At 42.9% G+C, this 22047-nt stretch overlaps 1 protein-coding gene across 1 annotated transcript in view; it reads right to left on the minus strand.

Annotated features, from left to right (window-relative positions):
* LOC138591710 (pleckstrin homology domain-containing family G member 3) overlaps positions 1-22047 on the minus strand; it is a 33468-nt gene that overhangs the window by 5176 nt on the left and 6245 nt on the right. Inside the window, exons 3-15 of the mRNA XM_069662380.1 lie at positions 11055-11596; positions 7047-7147; positions 4116-4185; positions 3976-4022; positions 3739-3889; positions 2693-2824; positions 1983-2165; positions 1725-1817; positions 1522-1608; positions 1400-1430; positions 1098-1199; positions 933-965; positions 173-183 (exon numbers count right to left, since the gene is read on the minus strand). Coding sequence (XP_069518481.1) covers positions 173-183; positions 933-965; positions 1098-1199; positions 1400-1430; positions 1522-1608; positions 1725-1817; positions 1983-2165; positions 2693-2824; positions 3739-3889; positions 3976-4022; positions 4116-4185; positions 7047-7147; positions 11055-11596 — 1583 coding nt within the window. The remainder of the gene's footprint in view (positions 1-172; positions 184-932; positions 966-1097; positions 1200-1399; positions 1431-1521; positions 1609-1724; positions 1818-1982; positions 2166-2692; positions 2825-3738; positions 3890-3975; positions 4023-4115; positions 4186-7046; positions 7148-11054; positions 11597-22047) is intronic.

The following is a 22047-nucleotide window of genomic DNA, read 5'->3' on the forward strand; positions in this document are numbered from 1 at the left end:
TTTGCACTTTGAGGTTTTTTTGCAATTATAAGACAAATTTTGAGCTGAGCCCAAACTGGGCAAACCATATCTCACCACCGCACACTAAACTTAAAAACTGATTTGATACAACAGAATGAAAACGCTTATCAAGGTTAAATAAGACGACTACATTTGGTTTTCAAAGGCTTACCTTCAAAACAGCTGCATGGGGAATAAAGAGAAAGAGGAGGGGGAGAGATAAACAGATGAGAATGTCAATAAGCCTTAAAATAGCACGCTCAATAATCTTAACAGCACATGCATCATGTACAATTATGTGATCAGGAGTGAGGCGTAGTTAGTCTGACCCAGACTTAAAGGACGCCATGTGATTAGATAAATACCAATTAGAAACATGTTCCTCTCAGAGGCTCAAACTCAACATGATGCAATTAGCCAGGATGTGATGACCTACTCCCTCACCGAGATGGGGAGGCTGACATGAAAATTGCTTCTTCATTACATTGGTTCGGAATATTGATCTGGACCGGGAGCAAAAGGAGAGCTGGGGACAAGAAAACAGAGGTTTTCTCTTTCATAATGGCCAATTAGAATGAGCGAGAACAGGAAGTGGTGCAGATCTGAAGGAAAGGCTGAATTTGACTATTGAAAAGAGCTTGTGTGTGACAAAGCCTTCGGTCAATGTGGCATATAATTAACTTCATTATGGGTGAGGCCAGTGGAGTGGGAGTGAGTGTGTCTTTTGATCTGATTTCCAGGTGTCTCTAAAGGGAGAACAAAGCAGAGGTGCAATGGAGATGTAGGCAGACACAAAGATAACCTTGAAAGGGGGGGTGTGGGGGTACAAGGGCTGGTGGACAACACCCACAAAGGGGATGAAACTGACCCACTGTAATGGATGTTCCGTTTGGGCTGACAAATATGACTGAAAAAGCAGACAATGTACCAACCTTTTGTGGTCCTTATGATTTGTTTTGCAGGCTCTAAAAAGACAGGAAATAGCAAATTATGTAACTCACTTATGGTTTTAGTTGCCATTAATAATCAACAATACAATTCTATTTATATAAAAAATCTGAATACATAATAAGTAGACACATTAGGGGGTCTCAAACCTGATCTCCTTCTCCCATTTCGCCCTCCGAGATGGAAGTCGTCGGCTCGGCAGAACTCTGCTTTCTTCAGCCTCTCGGGACTGTAGTGGTTCGTCCCCGGATCTGAGTGGCAGACGGATGCGAGAAGCAATTACAACAACAATTTTCTCCACATACACAGTTAGATAGAAAGAGGGGTTATGGGCGATGCCTTTTCTACACTTTCCACTGAAAATTAAACAACCTCTTTTGTGAGCAGCATCTTTGGTTGCTATGGAGACTGTAGAATAAGTCCCAGCATAACAAGAATTTGTAACACTCACAGTTAGAGTTGTCCAGGATGGCCTCTTTTGCCTTTAAAGAAAAGACATGTTTAAATACAAGGCTGTTCTTCAGTAGCTGAGAGGAAAGACCTGTGTTGGAGGGACGGTGTCGTGTTGTTTACCTTCTGCGGGACGATGGTGTTGTGGTTCTCAAGTATGAGCCTCTTAATGTGATGGCCCCAGAGACGCTTCTCTTCAACGGACTTAGCCTGGAACAACAAGAGCTTGTCATTTAGAAAGAGTTGTTGATGTTGATGTTGATGCTGATGCGATGACATTCTGTGTTGTGCTGTGCTGCAGAGAGAGAAAGGTAATTCACATTTACCTGCACTGTGTGGGGTTGTTTGGGATGCTTGAAGTGGATGACACTGAAGAGCAGGGGATCCTTTGCACTGTCCAGAAGCATGAGGGTGGAGCACTGCAACCACAATGATTGTAGTCATGTAGCTGAGGCTTAGCTCAATTGAAAAGGCTAATTCTACTTGCTAACTTACTGAAAACTGTTGTACGCTAATATCACCAGTCTCCTCAACAGTATTTCTTTCAAACTTTTAATCAATTTAAAAAATGTAAAACAACATACTGAGATGTGGATCTTGTAGACGTAGTGTTCCCCTCTCTTCTTGGTAATGAGGAGCATCTTTTCAAAGAGGAAGAGCGTACGGGTGTTCTTCGCCCGCAGGACATGAAAGGTGCCCTCCAGCACCAGCTCTCCATAGGTGGTGAGGTCAGGACCCTTCCAGTTGATCAGAAGAGACTGGATCTCCTGCAGATGCATGGCAGCACATTACCCCCCGCACACACACAGATGGTCTCAGAAATGTTTCAGCAGTAAAAGAAATAAATGCCAAGTGTCGGCTTTAATTTGTAATCATTTGTTATCATAAAACACTTGGTCAGTGACTCAAACCCAGGAAATCATTTAAAGCTGTAACCCCTGTAACACTCGACTAGACTTGATAAAAAGACGTGTACTACCAAACTGTAATGGTGGATCGACATGACTTTTACAATATCTACCGAGAAATAGCTAAACCTAATAATAGTTTTAGATTTTGAGCTCTAAAATGTATTTATGCAAGAGTTGAAGGTCACTTGGAGCTGTCTTGTAGAAAATCCATAAAACAAGCATCCATAAAGCCAGCGTCTGAAGAAAAACAGGATCTAACAAAGCAGTTGCGATGGAAATGTACCTTGACTGAGTGTGTACTGTATGTAAACACCGCATGGAAATGACATAAATACGCCTTTTCAAAAGGATGTCAGCATGCATGTGTGGTAATTCCAGCTGACCTGCACTCTGACAGCGTGTTCATGTTTCCTCTTCATGTCGTTGATGTACCAGGCCACTCCGGTCATGGTGTCTATGGCCTCTTGAACAACCTCGTAACCCTCCTCGTCTGGGTCAAAGTGCTTTGCAATTTCCTTCAAAAGAGATCACAGACATTTATGACAAGGGAAACAGTTACTGTAAACAAAGAAAAATAAGCATCCAAGCAACCTTTTTGAGATTTTTCTGTTGTTGTCTTCACTTTGTAAAATATTAAAGACCCCCTCCAGTGAGAATCAAGTTTAACCTTGTAAACATCTCCATATGGTGTTTTTCATGTGCTACAAGACATATCAGGGACAACATAAGCCGTCATCTCCATGGCTGGGCCTGTCTGCTTTTAAACTGCAGTGTACCAAGGACAGGCTGAACAACACGTTTTCAGATTGGCAGGTTTGAGACGTCACAAACCTAAGGAGCCATTCCCGTTAATGGACGGGGTGACGCTATGCATATCATTATGTGCAACCTATGGCAACCACTTCGGCGATGCGCCAGCTGTAATCGTCATTCCAATTTTTGCAAACTCACAACTGACGACTAACATTAACTACTACTAATTACTACAGTTCGAGCTAGTTAAGTTTCAACAAGTTGCCACTAAACGATGGCAGAGACATGTGTTGTTTTCGGCTGTAATTTTATGAATGGAGAAATGTAGTACATAGTGGGCGGGGACTATGCAGATTAAATGTATTTTGCAGAAAAAACATATCAGACACAATTAATTATTTCAAGCAGAGCCTTTGATATGTCTTAAAACATGACTGGAGCTGGTCTTTCAAAGTTTTAAGTCTTAAGGCACTAAGAACTGATCAAATTGAGGAACAAGTAAAGAGAAATTCTCTTTGGTTAAACTGCTCAGCATTCAGATGTAACGTGCAGTTGAGAATTATTTTATAACTAGTTGATAAATAACCATAAAGAACCATTAGTCCACTTAGGCACAGAGGCTGTTCTTTTAAGAAGATCTGCATTGAACAAAATGACCACTGAGCACATTCTGTACCTGAAGCAGCAGGTGATACTTCAGGATCCTCTGGACCGGCTTCAGCAGATAGGAGCCCAAAGGGAGGGAGCGCTTCAGAGCGGCCTGTCGATCCCTGAAGAACTTGGCCAAAGTTTTACTCCTCATGCAGTCGGTCAGTGCTGCCACTGAGCTGGAAGACAGGAGAGAGTTACATTAACCGTGTCATACATAAGTCATTAACAACTAAAGTAAACAGAATATTGTCTAGACACTTACTTTGGATAGTTGGTGCAGTACTGAGTGTATATTTCAAAGTATTCACTCTGAGGAGACACAAGTCAGACAAACACATCAGAGTTTATTTCCTTGAGGGTCTGATGTCAGAGTAAATCCGCATGAGGAAGGCAAAGTCTCACCTTATCTACGAAGCATCGAGCGATGGCTACAGGGTCGTTCTCACACATGTCTAAGGACTGCAGCAGCTCACTGAAACACACAACACAACAACAGGGAATTATTTATGTTCTGAGAAAGGCATACAAAAACAAATCACAAAGGAAGGAATAATGATGAGTGGGTTTAATATAATCATATCCAATACATTTACTGTGTTTAAGAGTTGAACCTTGTTAAATACAGCCTCTAGAGGGCAGCAAACACTGTTAAACAGGACCATTGTTGCATGTTCTAAGAACATTAATTTGACTGGGTATTCTCCGTGCCCACACTCCCATCACAAACAAGCTTCACCCTGAGCTGAGGAAAGCATAACCTGAGAGTTGTCAGGTATTTCAATGCTTTACACAGTGTGACATCACCCCCATTAAATGTGCATGACTGATACAAAAAACATGAAGGGAGGGTCACGGAGGAAAAATACGACTGTACAAAAAAACATCACCAATCATCACAAGCACTCCACGTGAGAGCTGCAACACATAAATAAATCAAACACAATTAATCACACTGCATTCCTCCCTTTAGATCAAAGACGATACCGAAACCGCCAACCGAGCCAACGTGTCAACATGTTCACGGCACAATGAGAAAATCTTGATGTTGACATTTGCTACGCTACAGATACAGTGTCAATGCTTGTTCATACCACACGTTTGCTGTTTCAACAATGTTTGGAAGAGGGTCAAGTGTTGCAAAGAGATAAACAAGAACATTTATCAATTCATAAATCAATGTTCATACTAAATGTAATGACCAGCTCTTCATGTAAAGTGTCCTGATAACCTTTGTTATGATTTGGCGCTATATAAATAAAAATGGATTGATTAAATTGATTGATTTAAATGTGAGTTACTGACACTCCAAGAGTACAGAGACCTCATGAGTCAGCAGAGTTATCAAGACATCCAGTGTACATGTTGTACAGTGCAGTATGTACAGTAAATGGACTGTACTTTTCACTGTATTATCACTTGACTGTGAGGAAACTACTGGGATCTTTATTTTTCTAATTTCCCGAAAAAAGGAAACTGTAAAAACATCAATTTTCACTACAAAAATCTGGTTCCACTTTTCAAGCCACACGACTTTGGCTGCATTCATACAGCAGGCCTTCATGCTCAATTCTGATTTAGGGCTCATATCAGATTTTTTTGGGTTCATATTTATTTTACAATGTGACCTAGGTAAGATATCAATGTGAACAGAAAATGATCTAAAAAAAAAAAGACGTGCACAAACAACAATAAAAAAAGATCTCACATCTGCCGACATTCGTTTTCCATAAAACATGGATGGCTCTCGAGCGCTGGATCTTTGGATGTACATAAACTTTTTAGCAACGACGCACAGACATACCCCACTACATCTGTGTTAATACTATAACGTTAGTATTAGGCCTAGGTTACATGAATTAACTAGCTGGATTTCTGTTATTGTTATAAAAAGAAATGGATGGCAGTGACAGTGACATGCTCGCAATGTTAGCTGTAACACTGATTAATTAACAGCGAAGACGGAGAGTTAAGAAAGAGAGGAACTGGAGCCGTCTTGAACTACTGCAGCGCCAGAGACAGGGTGCCTACTTCAATTCATGCTGTTTCCTGATTGGCTGAAGTGAAATAGCTACATCATTCCATTCTAAAACTTGACAAGTCAAATCTTTTGCAACTGGAGGCAACAGCTTCAGGTGCTCTGCAACTAACCCGTTCACACCGCTGCAATTTTCTCTGCAACTAAAACCGTTTTGTCGTGTTGCAAATCATTGATCTGAACTGGCCTTAAGCGACATCTCCATCAGAGAGAGGCAAAATGGACAAGAGCGGCAAAGGCATTAGTCCTTGCCTTATCTGCAACACGGTATGAGCCGTCTAGTTTTGATTGGATAGAGGCATCTCCCCAGATAGCAACTGAATCTGCTATTTCACCGTCTCTCCACTGCTGCGTGTCGTTGTCTCCGATTTGAGTGTTCAACCTCATAAGTCATTTAAGAGTTTGGATTATAGAGATCCAGTGTACATGTTTTACAGTACAGTATGTACAAAAAATGAATTGTACTTTTTACCGTGTGATCCCTGGACTGTTAATAAACTACTGGGATTTTATTGTTCCAATTTACCCAAAGAGGGAAACTGTAAAAACACACACAGAAAAATGTTATGTTGTCGATGTTACTATGTTGCAATGTTAAGAAAATATATGGCACCTGTTCGTAGGCTGCCACAAGCATCTCTCCTCCTAAACATCACTATAATAAAAGGCAGTATCAATATCCTCCTTGTAAACTCAAAGAAAACACAGCTTCACGGTGCCAAAGCAATGCTAAAGTCTCCGTCAAATCTGTCAAAATCTCTCTTGCAAAGCTGGTCTGAATTGCATTAGATCGTAATAAGAATCAAATCCTCTCTGTTTGTGGTTCGGAGCTGCACGTTAGCCTTGGCATGAGCGGGGAGTCGCCTCGCTTTAAAACAAGAGAGGAATGCTAATGTGTGTTTTGGCAGGCAGCACGGTCAACAACGAACACTTGCTGACATGAGGTGATTAAATGTTAAAGCTGGCAAAAACAGTATGTGTCTGGTTTTCACATATTTGCACTCTGAAGTGTCGCGCTCTTTTGTTACTCAATGCATCCGTTTGGTGTCAGTGAAGGAAATATCAGCGGCGTATGTGTAATGCATTCTTCACATTCTGCAGAGTTGTATTATCTTACTGTGGAATATTGTATAACATATTAAAGTACATGAAAACATTCCTAAATTATAAGGGAGTGAGTGTTTTTACAGTGATTATCCTGAAATTTTCACTGATGTAAAGAAGAAAGATAAAATAGGGATTTGATATGAAACACACGGAATGGGAATATTGCCTCTAAGTGTGTTTGTGTAACTTACCTATTGAACTCATAGATGTCCTCTATGTTTCCAAACAGCGCACACACTTGCTCAGGCCGGATGGGGAGGTTATTCATGTCAATAATGTGAGCCAAGTAGTCCTGAAAAACAGCAGAGATGGAGTTGCACATAAAAGATGGAGTTACATATAAAAAATTGAGTTACATCTAAAAAGGCACATCAATTTTTGTTAATATATGAAGTTATTTGTCAAAGAGGCACTTCCAGATTCTTACCAGTAGAGGGAGCCTGTATATAAAAAGAAGATTCCCCCCTGTTAGATCCTTTATCACTTCTGTGGTGTGTTTTCTGCTTTCATGTAACATTTGGTTTGAAACCAACTCCTACAATTGAAATGCTACATTGCACGACATGTGATCTACATTACAGATAAGTGGTGCATCATTATTAGGTTTTCCACTGTTAAAGGAGCAGTCCACCCCTGGAAAAAGCCACTGTCAGTCAAAGCTGGTGTTCTCTGTAATTGATAGAAGCAATAATATTTGAAATTGGCGCCATAGCTGTGGAGAAAGTTGTACAAACAGCTCGTGGTTTCGACATTTCTACATTTCTACAACACCCAGCGTGCATCGGCCCTTCAGTTTGAACGTCCCAGCGAGAGACGCTGGAGTGAAATACTACCGTTTCACTGCAGGCAACGGCTCAGAGCGGCACAGAATCTGAAATACGACGAGAATATACCAGTGGATCGTCTAAAAAAATCTTCAGGTCTGCAGTCTACATTTCAAACCTGATGATTTTGAATGGGACATGACATCAGAGGCGTGCGTCCTAGATTGAGGAAGTGTAGTTAACAAGCTCCCTGGCCTCCACCAGATGATGTGTTTTACGTAGTCTGGCGGAGGTTTTCAGGGCCCATTGGAGAAGCGGATAGCGGCTTCCAAAGACACAGAGCGAAATTGCATTTTTCTACCATAATGGCATTAGCTCCCGAAAATAACATGATAGGACTGAGGTTGAAAATCGGCGAACTGGCCCTTTAAATAAGGAATCCTTTCAGTAATTCACACAAAAATGCTGTTATCTTTACAGCATCCTTTTAAGGGTTTGTTCCACAGACTAGAAGCCAGTGTGACTGTCTGGAAGAGGGTCTGTTGTACCCAGACCATAAACGTCAGCACAGCCTGTTCCACCAGACTCCCTCTGGACCTCAGGAGTATTCAGAAAAGGATACAAATATCTAACACAGGAGCCAAATATGCCAACATCTGGTTGATTTAAATTCTGCACTTATGTGGCAGACAAACAACTCTAAACACGCAGAGGAGTAAGTTGACGAGAGACAAACATGCACACACGCAGCGGCTATATAAGGAGCATACCAGTAAACAGCTTGTACACACACCCAGCTTCTCAGACGAGATGGTGCAAAAACACACAGACAAATACACACTTCGCAGTGCTGCCCAGATTAAGAGTAGAGTCACCACATCGCACTACTGAATGGACTGCAGCCGTGGATGGAGAATTCCAGCACAGTGAGAGCAATGCTGACCGACAGACAGCAGGGCGTCTCAATGTCTCCTATAGAAAACTCACTATAAATATGTGACCTTTGGCACAGTGTGAGAGATTTAATGCTGTGTATGTAGTCTCATAGTTTATAGTGTTACAAGCTGTGCTTTATTAAAGAATAAGAAGGGCTGTTTGAAACAAGTTAAACAAGAATCTTTCTGAATCTCATAAGTGCTGACCACATTCTTGTTTCAGTGTTCAGTGATTACTCTGGGTGTTCAGGCCAGGTGTTGGGGATGAACAGCTGTTCTCTAAACTTTATTTCATGGACAGACAGTTAAGTGGGGGATTGAGAGTGTGTGATAGGCTAGATCCAATCTCAGATCCCACTGGCTATAGTCTGACGACTGATGTAGCCTCTGTGGACAACGGTGAACATACCGGGCGTGTAGCCATCGGTTAGCATAAACGGCTTCCGCTGAAGACTTCCTTTTCCGCGTGCTGCATCGTTTACAGAAAAAGAAACAGTTTTTCTTGTGATTTACTTTTGGTTTGCTGAAATTTCAACATCATGATGCAGATTTGTAAAAAGGTCAGGTCTGTCCTCAAGAGGAGAAAACAACTTGCTCGTTTGTTGAACGGAGGTCGGATCGATCATTTCTTATGCATTCGAGGACGTCGGGAAATCTGAATGCTGAATGGCTTTTGTTACAGCAACAAGCAAATTTATCTCAAGTGTAATTTTAGATTTAGTACAGATTCTTAGCTGTTAGCATGTAGATGTCTGTTAATAGAGATTAATAAGAAGGTAAATCGTCATCAGATGACGCTGATGGGAGCCGGGATGTCATTATGGCGGACTACGCTTCACCTGCTTTTGCTTTCCACACGGACTGTTCTTCCTGCATACGTCGAATATACTTGATTGGTCATTATCACTCAGACTACAGACTACAAACGGAAACCAGAACACTTGCCGTTGCTAAAATCCCGTCCCTGCCTGTAAATACAGATTAACCCATGCGTGACCAGCTGGGTCAAACAGCTGTTCTCTAAACTTTATTTCATTGATAGACAGTTAAGAGGGGGAATGACTAGATCCTAAGGCAGAGTAGACATACTGTAGCTTCAACAGCTGCCCACGAGCTCAGTGTCAATATCAAACGGAAGCTTTGAATTAGTTTGCCAAAGAAACGATGACAAACAAAGGAAGAGTCTCACACTTCTCTGTCACATTCAAGTCCTGGTGTGAAATTAAAATCAGCCACGGGGAATCTATCTGATGGAAAGCATGCTGTAATCACGAACGAATAGAGGATACATCTGTGTTCCCACACTGTAGCCTATGGAAAACCAATCACTCTCCTTTCATCAGTGTTATTTCTTTACTGCAAAGTTAGAGGTGTTTGTGTTGGCTGGGAGAGCCTGAGAGCTCAGCATAGGACAGAGCTCGCTGCAGAGCCTGTGTGACCGGGGCCGGACCAGGCTGCTGCTCCTGTCAGCTGAAATAGTTAAAAGTCCTGGAAGTGTTTGTCTGAAGCAAGTCATTACTCAAGCTGCGACGAGGGCCGCCCTCCCACAGCAGCTGCCAGACGCCAGCCCAGCCTGAGACAAGGTGAGGAGAGGTGCTGGCTGCTTTACTGCCAGTCAGCCGCAGAAATGCCTCACGTGTTAAAGACATTAGCATCTGTGCAGTGCAGACTGTTTGACAGCAGAGCGCTCCTGTACACCCAAGGGAAGTTTGAAAGCCAGACGGAGTATCTCGGTCTGGAAGTTGTTTCCAGACTACAGAAGGTAGAGGATGTGATAAGATGTAATCAGTGTGTTGAGTTGTAGAATCGTCCCTGGCCCACTTTTCATGCTTCACATCTCTGAGATGAGGTTCCAGCTATCTCTCACGAAGATCAGAAAGGAAAAGACCTGCTCTTTGTCCCAGTTCTGACTTTGTGATTCAACTTCAGATATGAGCGTCCACAATCCCAGGCTACAGGCTGTAAACTTTCACTGCACTGTAAATACACCGAGCGGTTTATATACAGCAGAGGAGCAGATCATAAACTGCTCCACATCCTTCATCTCTATCAACTACAAATAAACATAAAAAAAACATAAAAGCTCACAATTGCCAGATGTCAGGCCTGCGTTTTTGTCAACTGGCCGATCTGTTTAGAAAGCAGAAATCAGAATGGAGCTCGGTAATGAAAAGAAAGAAATATTCACTGGATGTTTAACAAGTGTCAGACTCGTTTGTGGTCACAAACACAGCAGACATTATTTGCTCTCAACAGCCGTACAGTCCAATTCCCCTATTTTGGCTCCTTGTTTCAGTAAATCACCTCCAAAGCGCTCTGCAGACATGAAGTCATTGCTGCATATAGATCCAAGTCCAACATGTGCTTTAAATACACAGAATACTGATGAGGTACTCTCTATAATATAAAATGTTTGGCTCACAGTTAATAGTTCGCTTCAAGGGAAAAACTATAGTGGAAAATTCAATTGGAGTGAGGAAAAACCCTGACATCCACTCACCTCCACGATGCTGCGCAGGTCCTTGACGTACATGCGCTCTGTCTCAATTATCTCCATAACAACCCGGTCCACGTAGGTCAGCTTCGGGTTGGGCGCCATGGCGTCTGTGACGACAGGCGAGGCAGGGATGTGATGTATTTCACCTCTTGCCTTCCTGTCCGAGGTGGCGTTGTTGTTGTTCCACCGGTTGCTGATCACCCTGGACTCCAGCTGTTCCTGCCAGCGGTCCCTGGAGCCGTCGAAGGTGGGACTCTGGTCCCCGGCCTGCTCTCCGGCGCTTCCAGCCGGGCTCAGCTCCAAGTCTATGTCCTCCTCGTTGTGTACGGGTGGGGTGGTGGAGGAAGGAAGGGCTACGGTGCTCCCAAAAAGGCTGCGACTGTCGCGGGATGAACCAGAGGACAGGGTGGACACCAGGCTCACCGGACGTTCGCCCTCTCCATCCAGCGGCTCCACACACAGCTGGCTGTAACAGTCGGGGCCCAGGTCAACGTGTGGCTGGTCATGTTCATTGGTAGAGAGGGGCGAGGACAACCGAGGAGATTCTGTGACGGGTAAGAGAAACACAGATAGAAGGTAAGTGTTGGGATTTGAGAAACTGTGTATTTTAAGGCGATTTACAGCAATTATTAGGTCACCTTTACACCTTTAAAAGGTGGAGTGTTTTACATTTCATGAGATACATTTTGGTTTCAGTATCACTGTAAATACCTGCCAAATTTTCATGTGTCTAATGTTGCATACAAGGAAGCTGTTCTGTAATCAAGCTGTGCCATAGACTATAGATAAAGATGGACGACATGACAGCTCCCTAAAAGTGAAGCCAAATCATTTCAAGCACCCGCTGCTGACTGGCTGCATTATAGCTCATAAAGCCCGCCTCCTCCATGTTAACAGAGGGGACATGAGTCAAACTATAAAATCAAAATACATGCCAAATAATATTTTTCTCAAACATGGTTTCTGTCATTATAGTTAGTTCTTATCATGCTGGTTTGCGTTGATTTTTTCGGACAAGTAGATTTTTAACTAGTTATTTGATGCTGTAAAAAGGATGATTGACAGCTCTGTTGACGGCTCCTGCACGACGGCGAGAAGAGACGTGACTAAAACAATCACGACAGTCATTTTTCAGTCAGTATTTTCATTTATTTAAATGTGCGTTTTGGTTAGCATAAGTGGCTACGGCTCCAACCGCCGATCTCTACTGCGCCATTCTGGCTCCAAATGACATCACCAGTGCTAGATGGCAGCGCCTATCTCGGGTAATTTGGCTTCAATTTTGTACAATGAGAGCAGATGGAGACGCTATATATACAGCCATTGGTCTGTACAAGTAGATTAAGTGAAGCTAACTTTCATGACAGCTGCTAACTTGAGTCGCTGATAAGAACATGCTAACAACAACTTTGCATTCCCATTGGTTATTAATTATTTTGCAGCGGGCTTCTGTTTTGCACATCAAGAAATATAATGCTGTTGTTACACACCACTTGCACTTTTAAATTGACTTTATTGATGACTTTATACAGCAGCTAGGCTAAAACTGCAAAGAAACACTTCAGACTACAGTAATTGTAATGTAATTTAAGCAACATTGAACAGAGCACTATTCAGAAATTAATAAAAGACAGCTCACAGCTGTGTTCCTCCTCCCAGGCCGGGACACAGAGGAGTGGTTTACAGTAAAAGGCTGCGCTCAAATCATTACTGACATGGCCAAATTACAACACTGCATATACTATGGAAAACCAGTCGTTTCCTCCTGTTCTCCTGCCTGCTGAAGGCTGGAGCTTGGAAAAATAGAGAGAGGGGGAAACTGATGAGAAGGAAAAAAGTGAGGAAGTGGACCAGGAGCTTTGTTTGTATGTCTTTTATGAGCTACATATGAATCTAAGAGAAATGGAATCCATATTCAGTTTCACATCCTTCCTGGCTACACGGGGAATTTTCCTCGCAAACATTTCCTAAATATATGAAGTCATGATGCTGTGAGAAAGGAGCACTGTGCAGAGAGCTCCATTTCCTTAAACATTTGCAGGCCAAAGGGGTCAAAACCATTTTGCCCAGCTAAAGAAATGAAGCTTTGTCGTCTAATTTGACTAATAAATCCAAATCTACCAGGCAGGAACCATCATTCAGCCAAACAGTGAAATGACTCAAGTAAGTGATATTTCCATGGGGATGGAGGGCATAATTTGGCGTTGATAGCTCACAGATGTAGTTTATGTCAAATTACTCTATTTCACTCATGTTGACAAGCTTGTAACCGACATGTGTTTATCATAAAATCCTCTGTCAGCAGCCAACAGCTGATAACGCAAACCTTGTGTTGTAGGGAAAAGGTGTGTTGTCAATCTGTAAGAGGCTGCAACCAATCTAGTTCACTATTAACAAGCATACCCACTTGACTTATCTACCGTGTTAAATTTAATAGTGAACATACACCCTGTAACGGCTCTTCTTGGAATATATCATGTTGAACGAGACGCATATTTCACATGAGAGCATGGGAAGTGCCTAAAGTTAGTGATTTATGAAGTCTTGAAAAACTGACATGCAGCTGGATGATGGGTTTCATATGAAGAATCAAACTGCCTTTCACTTTGTACAGACACACACACGCACACAAACACACACACACCTTTTGGCATCTTTAAACTTTCCATGAGTCAGATCTGAGCTCATGAGAGCCCCGCTCACTCTGCAGAGCCTGCTCCACAATCCACACCACCACCGACACAGTTCCCATGCAAAACCTCACTGGGAGAAACAGATGAGTTTGTGCAGGCAGGAGCTGACCGCCAGAGAAAACTCTGTTTACGCTCCGTGACAAATCACAGGGTTGATGGTGCAAAAAGAAGTGTAGTGGTGAGCTATTACACTCACTACAAATTAGAATGAGGCATCCGCTTCCTCAGCCGCATCTGTCTTTACATTTGGTTTTTGAGCTTTGGCGTGTCCGGCATGTGAAACTCCCTTCCTCCTTGTCTTCCTCACACATCCCTCTATAATGAAACTGTGTGGCTGCAGAGTCAAGTCAATGCCAAGTTTAAGGGAGGAAGAGAAGGAGCACAAATCATGTTTACAATGTTCCCACACACAGAATCATAATCTCCATAATGTGCCAGAACAAAACAAGACTGACTGGACTAAACAGTAGATGATGGCAGTGCAAGTCACTCATCTTAAGACTTAAGAACATACTTGACTCCAGCAGCAGCTCAGCTCCTGCTACGTGATTGTCCACTTCAGATACAGGCAGCCATTATCCGTTCCTGATACCACACACCACATGTTGAAAACAGAGCTGGTGGACCACTCACTGACTTAGTTGAAACAGGCTGTGTAGAGGAATGCAAATGACCTGGTCAACATGCAGGTCTGAGATAAGACGAGCACCTGGTCCCATGCAATGTTGTGCAAAGTGTTTCATTCTGCCTGTCGCTGGAGGAAGATGAATTGTTATGCCTCGACAAAGTTGAGCACACAGAGGCAGAGAAAAATATGCATCTCTGGTATTGTTTTTCACCTGTTATAATGCAATTACTCTTAGTGAACTAAATAGGCAGCCATGATCGTGCTGACAGTGTAAAAGAAAAGTGTCTGGTCTTGTTCAGTGCCACAGAGTCTCATCGGCATCTGTAAACATTTAGCACTAATCTCTGAGGGACTCTCACAGATCTGTAGCCAAGTGGCAAGGCCATGCCTGCTGCTGTGTCTCTCTGCTGTCACATATGGAGACTGTAAAGTGTGTGGTTTACATGTTATGTACAAGTTTTCCCTAGAAAGTTGTTGTTTTTTCATCCTTATACTGATTTGTGTTATTTTTACTGTAGTATTATATCCTTGTGATCAGTGTACTTTATATCTATAGGGTGCTTTTCTGTATGTCAGCTGTGTCATGGATTGTTTGCATTTGCTGGATGTATAACAGTTGATTCTTTGGCAGCGTTAGCAGCCAAGGCCTTGAAAGTTGACAATGGGAAAAAGAATATAGGACAAATTGTTCTTGGAATTCAATTCTGAAATCCCAAATGCCAGCGATGTTTTGGCAATAACTGCAGGGAAAGGTCGATGAAAGGAAAACCACCGTGACGGCGTCAGTCAGCAGAACACACTAGTTTAAACCATCTGTGTTCTGCAAAACCACATATTGGCTTGAAACTCAAACAACTCTAACATATACAGACATGCAGTATTAAACATGTTTTTCAATTCACTTATTACAGAAGTGTTACCTGCTCTTGTACGAGGCAACTGTTTTTTAAATACTTGAAATAAGAGAAATTGAAACAGGAAGTTCTGGTGTGAATTAACTTAATTCACATTGTCGGTACAGTTCCCATGTGAGGGAATGATCGTGTCAAATCTACAAAGTCTGTAACAATTTTAAATGTTATTTTGTACGCAGCATATTTTTAGCTCAATACAAAAAATCCCTCCCACTTCTTTCCCAACAGCTCAGTGGACACACCTGTTAAATCATAACTTGCACAGAAAGGCGGCAAAGTTAAGTATACGGTCCGCAACAGAAATTTCTTCTCAACCGAGCCTCAGATTTTCACATTCACACACCTCAATTTCACAAACCACCTCAACCAAACACAGCACCCTCCTTTGTTTCAGTGCTGCAAGTCATTACAGTTGTTAACTCGCAGACATAACCATTAACCAAGTCAAGGCTGCAGAGATAGTATAGTATTTGGAGCACATTTCAGACAGCCTCTTAACCTCAAACACTCACAGCTTTTCTAAGCCTATTTAGTGTCAACAAAGTCACCACCAAGTCAGTTAACCAGGTCTGCAGAGACTGTATGATCCATAATGGATTATATTATATAAGCAGCTTGTGTGTGAGGAGATTACTAAAGTTGTTGCTGAAGGGAAAATGGTTGGAATTCCCGAAAAAAAACCCTCCTAACCCCTCATTGTAATTCTTTGAATTCCAGCTTCCTGGCTGTTAAGCCGAGGTTAACATTTACAGACAAAGGTGTGTTAATGCTACAAGCATGACCTTCCCTTCTCTTTTGTTGCGTCCCTGAGCCCAAATCCCCTGGACAGTCGCTCACTTTGCGCAGTGCTGGCATACGGTAACCATGTAAAGACAAAAGTACGTGTGAAGTGATTTTGGACGTCATGAAAAAGAAAAAGAAAATAACCCCCCAGTCTGAGAACCTTTGGATAAAACCTGTGAATGTGGCATGAATGATAAATGGGTATGACAGGTGCTTTAGGGTAAACACTTATTCCATTGTTCAAAGCAGACGGGACACTCACTCACCGAGGGGCTCGCTGACTAATCAGTCTGGAGTCGGCACTTTGAGTCAATTTCAGTCTGATGCAGGTAACAACGAAGACCTGTCCGCCTCTGACATCATGTTTCTACGAATGACGAGCAGTTCCTAATAATGTGGCGCAGCAGATGAACAGAAGCACTGAAATGAACACCTGAGCACCTGGTCATTAACTTCTCTAAAAGGCTACAGACGCATGACAATGAGATCTGTATCTGTCTGACGCTGTTCGTGCACAGGACACAAAGCATTCCTTTACAGAGAATATTGCGTAAAAACAATCTTTGCATGCTTTCAAACTAAATATTACCACCTGCTTTAGGAAAATGATAAGTCACAGCATGCAGCTGTGACGTTGGTTGTTGGTTGTGTAACCCTGCATAGATTTCACATCAGCAACATTTCACAGTCATGCAAACCAGCCGCCATGCAAATCCTAGCCAGGTAAGCTATACTTTTCTTTTCCCCACAACTAAAACTGCCTCATCCACGTACCTCTCTTCTAAACTTCTGTTGCACACTCACAGCAGGATGACAGCAAAAAAGACATTTTAATACAGGCACTGCACAACACAGTGTTTACTCGACGGTATTTTGAAACAGCCCAGACACACACAAAGGGAATAACAAGTCAGTCAGTTTTGAACATAAAAGTGCATGACGGAAATTTCACAAGTGTCAACAGATAATAACAACTGTCAAGTTGATTAAGTAACATGTTTATAGTATGTCTATAGAGCTAAACTATATATAAATGCAGTGATTGTAATTGCTACATGTCGAAATGGGTGCATACCTTAAAGCCGGCAGTGAAGAGATTCGTCCACCATAAATTGAAAGTAAAAAACACAAGGTGTCAAAGTCCTGAAGGATTTCTAAATCAACCAACTCCTGTAACCAGACTTCTGATATGATGAACGATGAGTGTGCGGCACACTGTAAAAGAGGAGCAGTCTCCGAAAAAGACACACCTTTATGACTATTTCAGGTGAAATTACTAAGACCCCAACTTCCTTATAAATTTGCTCATAAGACTGCTATAACAGGGTTTAGGCTCCCGGTCCTGTTGTGCTTTACTTCCTGGTTTGAGGCCTTTTGTTTTCTAACCAAATCAGGGGCTCAGAAACAGGAACAACATGGCCTGTATCTATGTCCAGCATGCAAATGCTTATCCTAAAGCTGCAGGAGCTCTGATCATCTGAAACGACTCCCTCTCTCCGCTGGAAAACAGATAACAGAGGCCGCTCTGAAGCACCTAGGCTCGTAATATTTTTTCTGCCTGTTTCAACTCATTGTTTAAGCCGTTTCTGAGCAGTGAAAACAAACAATAAGAGTTACAGCATCGTGGAGGGAACATCCCACAGAACACAACGAGCCCCTGCCTGCCCCGTCAGTACGCACAGCCGCTCCTGCTTGATTCATGCTGACTCATGTATCAAATGGTGGTGAATTTTATCTCAGTGGACAATGAATCACAGCTTAAGTCATGATGTGATGTTCCCCTAGACACCGGCTTGATCATACCTGCTTCAACTGCATAATAACTGACGATAAAAATGTGTAATATTGGTGATTTCAGGACTCGGTTTCATCCAGTGAGTCACCACTCTTTGTTTCCTGGTAATGTCTTGGCAGCTTCTTTAAACTTCCTCAATCCTCTCGGGAGAAAATGGGATTTTTACAGCTGACAATTTGGGATGTATGATTAAAACTTTTCTTGCAACATACCCTTATCTTTCTTGACGAAAACAATGAGTCTTTCTACTTCGTACTTTGCGTTATTGTGGAGATTCCAACAGGCTCTAAAGAGAACGTTCACCTCCCACATGAAACAAGGTGAAAACCTATTTCCTAATTGGATGATGAGTATGTTCACACACAAGCAGAAAAAAACAACAACTTCAAACCAGCTCTTGAGGCGACAGCTTATCTTTCAGAGCACAGTGTGTCACCCTTTTTCCTCACAGGGGTACAGAGGGGCTCATGTTTTGAACTACATCTTAATAAAGCCCTTCCGCCCCTCAACATCCACTCTGAAGTTCCGTCCTCAACGCCGCTCCAAAACCGCTGGCAAACCTCCCTCGGTGGCTGTTGGGAGACGGGAAGGTCGTTTCACACTGATCCCCTTGGGAAAAACTCCTCCCCACCTGGCAACGGTGAATGGCTGCCCCTCAGGGGGGCAGGAGGCACAAGCATAAAGGGTGCCTCCGAGGATTAGGCCCCGAGTCTTCACAGACCATTATCAAACAGCATGAGTCAGAACATTAGAGATTAGACACTGAGACCGACGGCCTGCACCGATTTCTTCTGCTTTGATGGAGGGAAGAATTTAGGTCACTTCAGGGGTTTTCTGCTTTAAATAGTCCTTCTTACGTACAGTTTGATTTGCAGATACCTTTGGCCTCACGAGGAGCTTTTAATGCTGTGTTAATAATTAGCCTGAAGGTCGGTAAATAAACGGCAGCGGACAACAGAGGCTGAGTACACACACACACACACACACACACACACACACACACACTGAACCTGCATTCCTCGCCAGGAGTCAAGGTCAAAATGTTTGCTGGGAAGTTTTGGGGGAATTCTGGTGAATACAAAGTGAAACCGCTTCGTGTTGTCAAGAAAATTTCAACCATTTGGCGCACTCAAACACAGAGATGCATTTGTTATATTTGTTAGATTCCTGAAATGCTTGTGTACCCTTGAATTAGACAACCATGATATTAAGGAGGCTACAATGATGAAATACTTTTATGGAATCAATGTTTGGATTCGACCTTATAATATGAAGCTACACCATTAAAAACCGACTGGGAGAAAGGACAAAAATCACTTGACCTGTACTACAGAGTGACATGTTTCAGGGAGGCAGGATTCTCAAAGTACCAAAAGGACAAAACTCCTCAAAAAGCTCAAACTTAATCCTGTAAACCTCCCCTGTGCTGGCTCCAAAAGGATCCAGCCGTGCCAGCTAACCTCAGTGCATAGGCATGTGATGATCCACTTAGGAAACTCCTCCATCAACAAGCCCCCACCTCTAAGGGCCCTTCAGGCACTAGCTCACACAGCCGGCTTTGGATCTATTCAAAAACCCACATTTCCTCAGGACAACACACGCCATCTGGGCCCTGAGGTGTGAGTCTATTGTAAACTTTACCACCAATTTGACAGTCTATGACCACACTGCTGTGCTGTTAGCACCTCTGTGCAGAGTCGACACGGGCTGCGGCGGCAGCAACACAGCTGTGTGAAGTGTGGAGGGGAGAGGGTCGGTGAGGAGCACTTCATTTACTTCACATCGTGCTGTTAATGACATGCAGTGTGACTTTTTTCTGTTGATTAGACTCTAAAAACACTCCCTCTACACAGCAGTCAAAGCAGATATTTGTGTCTATTACAAAATACAGAACACGTGTTTTTGTCATGCTACAAGACATGACAAGAAACTATACAATAACATGTAGTTAACATTACTGAGCCACTATTCTGTTTAGTATTATGTCGGCTGTGTCACGAAAACAATCAAATGCAGTGCATGCCCGATTATAAAACACCAACTGAATGAGAAGTGCTATAAAGGAAGAGTCCTATTGATTCAAATGAGCTTCTAAGAGGCCGTGTAAGAGGAGCACCAATAGCAGAGAACCTGTAACTAATGTGCGTAATCCACCGGAAGAGCTCTATAGGAGGAATGTCATTGTAAGAGGCTGTAAAATCATTTACATTGAAATAAACTCTTTTGTGAGGAGCACGGGAGCCCGAGCCAAACAAAGACATGAAATACACTGAATGTTACAAAAATTCTGATGTATATAACTTAGTAAGATGCATGACTTGAAACTGAAACAGGAGTTTCTGCAGGCTCACCTGAGGCTGTCTGAGATTAACGCCACAGGCAATTAGGCAGAAAAATAGTTCCAGTCTAGGCGCTCCCACTCAGAGACGCAGCCATCCCTGCCATTATATATCTATGTCCACAAGCCTATGCCCACTGGTCTGGAAAAGCTGCGGTGAATGGAGATGATCCGTCTGCCCCCCTCCAGAACCCCTTTAAAGCTGTACAATCTGCACACACAGCTACATTCCTGCTCGGGGTGAAGTAGGTCAGAGGGAACCCTTATCTTTGAAAGAGATGCTCCATGCTGCTTCAGGACTGTTGGCTTGACATGCTGGACATGCATTAGCTTTTCAAACTGATATATACAAGGATTATAACTAGGCAAGCACAATATGAGAAAAATCTGCGATGACGAACGACTTGTGACAGATATATTACAGCGTGCATATTAGCTAATCCAATGTCTTTCTGCTGTTTGGCATCTTTTACGTCGTCTCTTCTAAAGTAAACCACATTTTCCTCACTTTCACTAACCTGGCGATCGCTACCGCCTCTAGATGGGTCCTTATTTGATTGGCTAAATGGTGTAAATGCATTAAACATGCATTCAAAGCTCCATCTGAGAGGACAAATGTTCATATGCTGAGTGTGAATGCATCGCACGTGTATATAAAATGTTTGATTCTCTGCATTTGTGGCCGTCTTTTGCAATGAAACACCTACCATAAAATAATACTTTTTTTTCTCCATCTAAAAAGTGGGCTGCTTCCTATATACTGGTGCGACCAGTATAAAATGCAGAGAGAGGTATGTTATTGTCTTACGGTACTTAATGCAGATGATGGTGCTATAATCGAGCTAAAGCTGTCCGTTGTTAAATGGTGATGTCACACCTCCGCATTAAACTGTTTCTGGGTCCAAGCCGCTACAACATCTCCTATTTATAGCATGCTGCAGTGCTGGTTTGTGTTTTCCTCGCTGTTTAAACGCTTCGTCACGAACATGCACTGTCATGACGGCTATTGCAGCCGCCACCCTCACAACAATCAACGTTAACGTAGGCTGCCAGCTACCGCTAGCTACAGCACCGGTAGCTGGCAGGATTGCAAACTCGAAAATAACATCTGAGTGCATCTTGGAGGTCATCCAAAGTTTTTTCCTTTGTCCTGGTTTTGTCTGATGATGCAGGGTGACTCTAAAGCTCAAATCTATCTAACCCTTCAGAAATTTGAGACGGATAGTCATCACAACCTTTTTATTGTTCACCTTGACCAGACCAGGGGGCTTCCTTTCACCATGTGCATTCCTCCTGCCTGTTAACCACATCCAATCATCACCTCACACAGATTACCAGCAGACCCGCCCCCTTAATTACGGTCCATCCATCACAGCGGGAGAGCCAGATCGGTCACACTTTAACTTCAACTTGCCCTCAAACAAGATCCGTCGGAAAATGTTTCACCTGCAGGTGGGTGTCCGGTCACGCCAAGGTGATTTCGCACCGCTGCAAAACGAGCTGTGAGATCATGTCGTCAGTGCAGAGTGGCCTTTTGAGGAAATAGAGACACAAATGTTCATGAGGGCGGCACACGTCTCCCCCAGCCAAAAGCCTCCTCTGGCCAAGGCTGAACCGAGCGGACAGGCGTGGAGGAGAAAGGGAACCATTCACACACTGGTATTCTTCAGCCAAAGTGGAAGCAGAGCGCCAAATGTGTTCAGTAGAGAGTAGAGGAGGCCTGGAGGCGGTGGAGGGGGGTTGAGGGACAGAGCAGGCAAACAGATACAAAGAAGCCCTGTGTTAATGCTGTGGCTATGCCTGAAGATAATGAACACTAAAATAATATGTAATTTGAGTTGCCTC

The sequence above is a fragment of the Semicossyphus pulcher genome, unplaced genomic scaffold (genome assembly GCF_022749685.1).
Source record: "Semicossyphus pulcher isolate SPU_LCO1_2020_fin unplaced genomic scaffold, fSemPul1.0.p SCAF_14, whole genome shotgun sequence".
NCBI lineage: Eukaryota > Metazoa > Chordata > Actinopteri > Labriformes > Labridae > Semicossyphus > Semicossyphus pulcher.